Raw genomic sequence first — 9,301 nt, forward strand, 5'->3', positions numbered from 1 at the left:
GAAAGCAAAAGAGACAATTAAGCTTTGCACAGAATGTTTTTATTTGAATATAATTCATTTACAATACAGTATAATTGGTTAATGGTTTTATAACAACGGTGGCATATTATAATACTAGTACTATATGGATTTCATATATTTTGTCCCTGATTGATAATGCTCAAGTGAATGGGAACATTACACTCAACAGTAGCTTAGATATGAAATAGCTTGCTCATTATATGTCTGTTTGCAGGGAGATGATGAGGAGGCTCATGGTCACTGTTCAGAAAGGCCAACAGGAATACTCCGCAGCCAGTTTACAAACACACCCGGGCTCTCGAGGAAAAGTGACCGGCTTCCCTAAAAAAATAGAGGTTTATAAGTAAATCATTAATAACCTGTTACTGCATCTGTGCCATTAAAAAAAATATGAGATATGAAATCAAGGAGCAAAATAAAAATAACACAGTACTAAATAAAATCACATGAGACATGATGCAACATGATAATTCACAGAAAAATACATGCACATTAATTTAAACAAATAGGCTTTTAGAGGATTTGTTCAGTCATATTCAGTCTTCCCTCAATCGAAAATATCGTATCATATTTTGGATCGGGGTGTAGAACTCGAGGTTATTTATCAATAACATCTTGGCCCCCTTTAATCAAATTGTTGATAAACTGAATCCTTCTGCGTAGGATTTTTTTTTTGCAAACCAGAGTTGTAAGATATGTCAATGCTGCAGTTTAAGACTTCATTATTGCACTCTTTCTTACTATGTAACTCGAATACTCTGCAATACCTATGAACTAATGTGCTACTGTTTTTAGCATTATTTTGTATTTATCATTTTGATACTCAATGTTTTTCCGTAGTTTGAAAGGCTTAAGTGTGTTTTTTATTATTAGCATGCAAATTTAGGTTGAATAAACCTTGTACTAAAAAACAAAAATCCATCACTGCATGTCTTTGCTTGTGTGTGCGTCACCTGGCGTCAGAGGGATTGCAGTTCCTGATGCCTTCAGGACAACCTGCAGATCACAGGACTTTGTGTTTCCAGCACTGTTGGCCTGTTCCCTCAGTATGATACAAACTTCATCTTTCCTCAGCAGCCAGTCCATCTGACTGCCAAGGTAGTTCACACCACGGATGCAGAGCTCAGAAATGTCATTGGGAAGCAGTGGGGAAAAGGCCAGGCATTCCTTCCGAACTCTAGAATAAGAACACAGCATGTCAATTTTTGTATCACTGCCTACATGCTGTGTACATATTGAGGTGTTTTCCATTGTTCACTGACCTAAAGCCAGTATAACCGAACAGCACGGCCTGTAGGAATCCCCCCATGCCTGTGAGAAAGTTGACTGCACCAGAGCCGTCTGATGATTCACTCCATACCTGTGACAAGAGGTAATCACACATTCACTGGACATCCAGTAAAGAGGAATTTATTAACATAATGTGGTTGTGTGAGTCAGAAGGACACCTGGAACGGTCCCTGGATGTTTTTGTAGCACTTCTCAAGTAAATGTTGAGCTCTCTCAGCCTCCCCCAGTTCCAGCCAGCCGATTGCAAACATACCCTTACAATGGAAAACAAAGGCATTGGTACAAACATACACTTATTAACAAAAAAGTAACAGCAACAACAGGCCTTTACAGACAATCTAAAACATATAATTATCTGTACTGCAGGCAACTTATACAACCAATAAACTAAACAAATTTACCTGACAGATATTGATACAGGTTCATTTTCATTTCATTTGCATAATTACATTTTACAAAATCTGTGAGGAGCTTTAAAATAGCGGTTATAGATTAAAACACCAAGAGTCGAAACAAAAATGAACTCCTTCTCCACCAGCCACAACTTTGTATCTGGTTATGATCAAATATTATACAATAAAATGCTGAAGAGTCATTCTGCTGCATAACAAGTACTTTTACTTTTCATACTTTACGGAACATTTTGCAGTGAATACTAGTACTTTAAAGCTGCATTGATATTTTTTTTGTTTTTTTATAAACACTGATATTACCTTATAAAGTTGACTAACGTGTGAGCAAAAAGTTGCCTTTGTTCACATTAGCATTCATGGGGAGTCATAAGTCCAATATTCACTCTCTTTTAGCTTTTTTTGTGTCGCCTCCAACTCCTGAAAAAAATATCTGTCTCTTCAGCTGCTGAATTTTGTCCAACTTTGTTGCAGGTTTTTCATAGTGTTTTTAGCTGAAATCAGCCGCATGCACCGGAAAACCATGCAGATAAGAGCTGTGAGAGTCAACCAAAACCATAAAGTTGTGAGTCATAAAATGTCAGAAATCAGCTAAAAACATGAGAAACAAGTTCTCTGTAGAGCTGAGGGGAACTACTTTCACAATGTTTACTACTTTGATCCAATGTTAATATAAAATATTGATAAGAGGAGCTTTAAGTAAGATTTTGAATGCAAGATTTTTAATTCTGAGAGTATTCTTTTAACATTGTGGTGTAGCTTAACTTTTTTGTTTTGTCCAACTTTGTAGCAGGTTTTTCATAGTGTTTTTAGCGAAATCAGCATGCACGGAAAACCATGCAGATTTTAAGTGCAATTGGCATTAAATCTCTTATACAGTCACATACAACATGCTGTGCCTTACCCACGTCATGGCCGGACCATTAGGGTCTGTTACTGGTTCATACGCTTCAAGGTCATTTCTCCTGATCTCTGGTGACATTATCAGTCCAAGAGGATAGCCCAACATCACCGTGTCTGCCTGTTTCACTGGATGACCTGTGAGAGGTACAAATAATATTCTGACATCATGTTATGGACATGATTTTGTTATGAAGGTCAGTGTCCGAAAGGAACAAAAATGAACCTTTGATATATCCATCGTACTCAGGATGGTACTGGGATTCTTCGTCAAAAGGTATTTTGAGGTGTTCGGCCACTTCTTTCCATTCTTTTGGTGCCGGATGTTGGAGGAGGTCAGCCAATTCTACAGCGAACTGGAGACTGACAAATGAGAAACCTTTTGTATTATTGGTATTTACTAGTTAAAATTCACTGCACGGAAATATTCAAATACTAGCACCTGAATTTGGCCACCGTGTTTGTGTACACAGAGTCGTTGACATCATAGTAATACTCATCCGGTGGCATGACACCTGAACGGGAAAAAGGGAAATGTTTCATACTATTTAAATAGAAATATCCGTGCAATTATATACTGAGGATGATATGATTATCATATAGATATGCTTCCAAGTTAGCCACAACATTTTAATTTATATAATCTTCTTAAGTAGCTTGGATGTATAAATATAGAAATAGAGAATATAGGAAAATAATCTGACATTATAATAGAAATATTAAAAATAAAAAAGTGAGTTGGGAAAAAAAGAACATGGCGGTTAGAGTTTAAAAGTTCAACTTTGTTACGTTTTGTGTGATTTGTGAGTTTTTCTGTAGTAGATGAGAGGTCAGATGTATTTAATTTAGCTTCTATTGAATACTTTGCCTGTTAATCATGTGAAGTTTAGTATATTCTGTATAATAATCTTTCCTTTTACCTAAGAGATGATACTTCTGGTCCTCAGGGTTGTATGATGCTCTAGAAACCCAGTAATCAGCCACACCGTAGATCACCTCTCTGCCCTGGCCCTCTGTGAACATGGACAGATCCTGCAACAGAGAGCTCAGTTAATATCCTCACACAGGTCTGGATGAGACACCATGATGAGTGGGGATAATAGAGTTTACCTCAGTGAGGTAGAGATAGTGTTGGAAGGCCAGGGTGACGTCTCCATTTATGTGAATCTCTTGTTGTCCATAAATGTCCTCAGGACACACCTCCCTCCCTGACACAGCGCTCTCCCATGGGAACTTCAGTCCCTGTAAAGATAACAACTCTTCTTTAGAAAACAGTTTCATGGTTATTGTTAAAATGTAGAACAAGAGCACAAAGAAAAAGAGTAACAGTATCAACCCTAAATTATAACCAACACTGTGACCACCAGTTGGTTTCACTTCAGTCCCTCAGCAGTTTAACTGACACTGTTATAATATCAAATGAGAATGCACTCCTTAACTGTTGATTACTCTTATTAAATACGCTTTTCTATGATCAGGTTAGTGCTTATCAAGCTAGCCTTGATGCTAGCAGTTTGAGGCTAAAGTGTTCTAGGTAAAGCTAACTGTAAATGCTGAATTAATGTTGATGTAATGTAGGTATTTTCCCTTATTTTGTACACATATGTTTTTGTTGGAATTAAAGGAATAGTTTAACATTAGGGGAATACGCTTTTTTGCCAAGATTTAGATAAGAAGATCGATATAACTCATTTTTGTATGCTAATTTTAAAAATAGAGCTAGAAGTCTCTTAGTTTAGCCTAGAATAAAGACTTGAAGCTAGCCTGGCTGTGTACAAAGGAAGCAAAATATATGCATGGAACCATAAAGCTTACTGATTAGTCTTTTTCTAAAGTAAGCTGCTAAGCTCAGCAAACCTCTTTGTTCTGCTTCTGTACACATTCATGTTACAACACACATGCTCTAACTTTTGGGTATAGTATCACATCCCTTTCTGATTTGTCACCACTATCATTGAGAGTGTCATGTGTTATCCAAAAGTTTTCACAGTTTCATAACTGCTCCCAGTAAAAAAAGCTACAAAGACCAACTTTTCTCTTCAACTTTTTTAGGAATGTGTTTATCTCACTGCAAAGTTGTGCACCCATAGTCAGTGAGGGAAGAAGGGCTGTGATGGTGACACCCATGTATCCCACTGATGATCATACCTTGAAGCCCTGCTTTTGGGCATTGTCTTTTGCGCCATCTATAGTCCCCACCCTGTACTCCAGCACAGATCGGGCTAGCTTGGGATAGAAGAGGGCTATTCCAGGATACATCCAAATGTCCTGTCACAGGAAGGTGGGATCATTGTGTGATACATCATACAACTCAAACAAACAACATGCAAATATCATAGCCAGCCATCAACTGACACTGGCCTTACCTGGTCCCAGAAAATGTGGCCCCAGTAGTCCTGACCATCCCCACCATTCGACAGTCCGCCTGGGCTGACTCCACCAAAAGAGCTGGAGGTGTCATGAATGGAGGGGAAGGCGCTGAGGAGGTAAAACATGCAGCCAATCAGAGCCTTGCAGAGGCTCTCTGATCCTGTCACCTCCACCTGACTCGCCAGCCACAGTTCTTTCCAGGCCTTCTCGTGAGACGGACGCAGATTACCAGTCGCTAACAGATTCAGGCCCTCGTCATAATTGGCCTCAGCTGTCTCTAAACTGTTGGCCGCAACCAGGATGAAGCCCCAGCGATTCTGGCTCTGTTCTGGGAGCAGTGTCAGAGTTGGGGGTATGGGGGTCCAGATAAGGTGCACTGTGGGACAGGAACCTCCGGGGAACTCGGCAGTGGTCACCTTTCCCTGGATGTGACTGAGGGAGAGTAAGATGTGGACTGTGTAAGATATCAGATTTATGCTGGAGTCAAAAATGTCCATTTTACACGTTTTTGTTTTTGTTAACCTCACCTTCCTCCTTTGTAATCGGGACAAGACTCAAAAACAATGTCTTTGCTTTGAGGTGTGAATGAGTTGACCAGATTCACGGTGATTGGCTCCTCTGAGGTCACCTGACGCAACATCAGAACCTCCATCACCATCAGGTTGGGGTAGAATCGGTGGGAATACAGAGACTGTGAGACCGTTACACTCGCTGAGCTCAGGCTGTGGGTAAAAATGCCTGGATGAGAAAATGAGAGAATTAGCAGTGATAATTCTTCACAGCACAGATTCCTGCAATCAGACGGTCAAACACTGCAGAGGCTACCTGTGTGGGTGTCCAGGCTGTAGGTGTTTTGGGCTGGTTCGCTTGTCTCAACCTTCACGGCGAGAGGACAGGGGACATCTGCACGGTGACAGCGTCCACCAGCCCCGTTATACACACCACCCATGTGCATGATACGGTTGTACACCCTCCAACCCAGTACCCCATTGGCTAGTGGAGGGAGGAAGCGGTGGTCACTGGGTAGAGCGTCAGTGGAGAAGATGTAAGGGTCGTCATCATAGGACATGGTGACGAGGTGGTGTTCAGTTGGAAATCTGGTTTCTGAAATGCAGTCAGGGTTTGTTGAGAGTTTCCCGGCTCTTCAACAATGAATAATTATTTCACATAATACAAGTTAGCATGGTCTGACAACATCTGTATTTTAAAATCAGATCTCTAGGGGAATAATACACCCTCTCAGTGAGATTATAATGGTTACGTGCTGTATTTATGCAATATCAGGAAACTAAAATATCTGAGTATGAGACATGAGATCACTGCTGGAAACTTTTACTGTGAAACCACACAAACACATTTTTCACAGGTTCCCGTCTGAAAGAGCTATTTGTAGATTGTGTACTTTGACACTTTTGTGTCACAAGACAAATGCCATCCTAAAACATCAAGAAGCAATTAGGTGAACAGAAAGGTTTAAAAGGAGCCACTCATCCACTCATAACCCTAACCCCAAAACAGACTCAAACTGCGCACTAATCAAGCATCAAAGTATTCATTACACTGAAGGCAAATAATTGAACTTTCAATTTAAGAGATTGAGCTAAAAACCTTCCTGGAAGTTAGTTGTTTGCATTCAACAGCCTGAATAAACATCCAGTATAACTCCTTTAAACATCCAGTATAACTCCTTTAAACATACAGTATAACTCCTTTAAACATCCAGTATAACTCCTTTAAACATACAGTATAACTCCTTTAAACATACAGTATAACTCCTTTAAACATCCAGTATAACTCCTTTAAACATCCAGTATAACTCCTTTAAACATCCAGTATCCTTTAAACATCAGTATAACTTTTAAACATCCAGTATAACTCCTTTAAACATACAGTATAACTCCTTTAAACATCCAGTATAACTCCTTTAAACATACAGTATAACTCCTTTAAACATCCAGTATAACTCCTTTAAACATCCAGTATAACTCCTTTAAACATACAGTATAACTCCTTTAAACATCCAGTATAACTCCTTTAAACATCCAGTATAACTCCTTTAAACATTAAACATCCAGTATAACTCCTTTAAACATACTCCTTTAAACATACAGTATAACTCCTTTAAACATCCAGTATAACTCCTTTAAACATACAGTATAACTCCTTTAAACATACAGTAGACGGGAAGAAGCTTCTGTTTCTGCAACAAAGAGGAATGCTGAAAAAGTTTAAACTACAAAAACGAGCTCATGTGCTGTAAAACAAAGTGTGGACTGAAGGAGAAGGACTCTGCAGTTGCTGCTGAAGTGGATCCAAGTCAACAGTGTCGTATTTAAACTGTGCTGCAAAGAAAACCTGGACGTGATGCTGGGTCTGCTGGAAAACATGGACTGGATTAATGTAGCGGATGAGGCAGAGCATGACTGAATCCAGATGTGCAGTTTTCCGTGGATCAATAGGTAGATCACCACTGGATTGAACATGCTCATTAGATTGGAGTGCACAGTGAATGTTAAATGCACAAACATGTATGACGTCAGCTTTAAGAACAAGGTCTAGAATATAAATATAAAGTTTGAACAGTCTCGTTACAGGCTGTACCGGCTGCCACATATAAGTACATATTCACAATTAAAACTTCAGGACCACTTGGCTGAGATTGTTAGAATACTCTGTAGGTCATTGAGAGTGTGTTTACATTTCCATCCTATCTCTTCCAAGAAGTATCACGTCACTTTCTCCAAACTAAATCATGTCCTCTCCACTCTGCTCACTGGTCGCTCTAAACTGCTTTTTCTTATTTTGCTCCTTACTAAACCAATTTACACCATAACTTGCCAACCACGAAATGCAACATCCTCTGTTTGCATTCAGCTAGGGTCCTCCATATCATTTCTCTCTTTACCCTCATTTCTCTACTGTTCAATCAAATAAAAATACTTTTTTGATGGGATTAAAGTCGAGGTGAGAGTCTCTCTGATGAACACACACATTTTGAGACTATTTTGTCAAGAGGCTTAAAAGTCAAGCAGTATTCCTATGGTTGGATACTACCTGCCTCGGGTGTAAGTTTGAGCACTCTACCAATCTAACACATAAAGGTCAGTTTTCTCATGATGTAATTACTACTGAACCTGTTAGACAACTGCATGATGTTCTGGGAGAATGACCCTGGTTATTCTCCCAGAACATCTATTCTCACATGGACATGTGAATGAGATTTGGGCATTGAACAGACAAGAACAGTTTAGTAAAAGACTTAGTTGCATTGTTGGAATTGTTGGACCTGGCATTTGTAAGGCTTGGTTTGTACAGGGGATTAAAAGACAGCCACTAAAATCTGTCGCACCAACCCAATAACAAAAAGCCACATAAGTTAGTAATGCAGTGACAATTCATTGAAAGCTTAGTAAAAAAACATAGATTTTTTATTATTATTAAATGATATTTTAATGCCACAGGCTTATGTGTAATGTCTGAATAGTTGAAAAAAAAAGAAGCAATTTACTGACTTCTAATGCCATCTGTTTGAATTTCAATTCAATGGTCGACTTATGTGCCAGAATAATGTAGTTAAAAGTATGAGTTAAAATATCTAATGTGGGTTTTTCCAAACAAATATTGATATATGTGATTGTTTGAAAATCAGGGTATATATACAGTACCAGTCAAAAGTGTGGACACACCTTCTCATTCAACTACTTTGAAGAATCTAAAATATAAAACATATTCTGGTTTGTTTACCACATAATTCCATATGTGTTCCTTCATAGTTTGGATGTCTTCAATATTAATCTACAATGTAGAAATAAAGAAAAATAAAGAACAACCATTGAATGAGAAGGTGTTTCCAAACTTTTGACTGGTACTGTACATATACACTCGTCACTGAACAACAAGATTCGTTTTTCTGCCTCACCCTGAGATCAACTGAAGCATGACTTCTGGTGACTAGTAGTTCTCTTGAATACCTATGTTGAATACACTTCCTGTAAGTCGCTTTGGATAAAAGCGTCTGCTACATGACTGTAATGTAATGTAATGTAATGTAATGTAATGCATTCATTAGTTGCACCACTTGGTTGCGCTGAGGAGCTGTTAGTGCAACATCTGGCAACATGCCGGGGGTCAGAGCCACAAACCCTGGGAAAAGAAGTGCTTTGTCCATATAAGGCTGCAATCCATCCGCTTCCCTCTTCCTCCCCAGCTCCCTTCCTCTGTCTTTCTCAGACCTGAGGGATATTTACAGAGAGAGTGCCTCAGCCAGCCTGCCCTTCCTTATTAGGAGCGCAGCTTGTTGTCAGTACTTC

At 39.1% G+C, this 9,301-nt stretch overlaps 1 protein-coding gene across 1 annotated transcript; it reads right to left on the reverse strand.

The window, feature by feature from the left end:
• Positions 1 to 27: 27 nt before the first annotated feature.
• pgghg (protein-glucosylgalactosylhydroxylysine glucosidase) lies at positions 28 to 7,294 on the reverse strand. The gene is made up of 14 exons (XM_054620406.1): positions 7,167 to 7,294; positions 5,817 to 6,095; positions 5,519 to 5,729; positions 4,988 to 5,423; positions 4,770 to 4,889; positions 3,732 to 3,863; positions 3,542 to 3,653; positions 3,064 to 3,136; positions 2,848 to 2,984; positions 2,626 to 2,759; positions 1,470 to 1,565; positions 1,284 to 1,381; positions 975 to 1,198; positions 28 to 342 (listed from the first exon to the last, which is right to left on the reverse strand). Exons 2-14 carry the CDS (start codon positions 6,058 to 6,060, stop codon positions 266 to 268), a joined length of 2,094 nt encoding a protein of 697 aa, XP_054476381.1. The 5' UTR covers positions 6,061 to 6,095; positions 7,167 to 7,294; the 3' UTR covers positions 28 to 265.
• Positions 7,295 to 9,301: the final 2,007 nt, after the last annotated feature.

The sequence above is a fragment of the Anoplopoma fimbria genome, chromosome 19 (genome assembly GCF_027596085.1).
Source record: "Anoplopoma fimbria isolate UVic2021 breed Golden Eagle Sablefish chromosome 19, Afim_UVic_2022, whole genome shotgun sequence".
NCBI lineage: Eukaryota > Metazoa > Chordata > Actinopteri > Perciformes > Anoplopomatidae > Anoplopoma > Anoplopoma fimbria.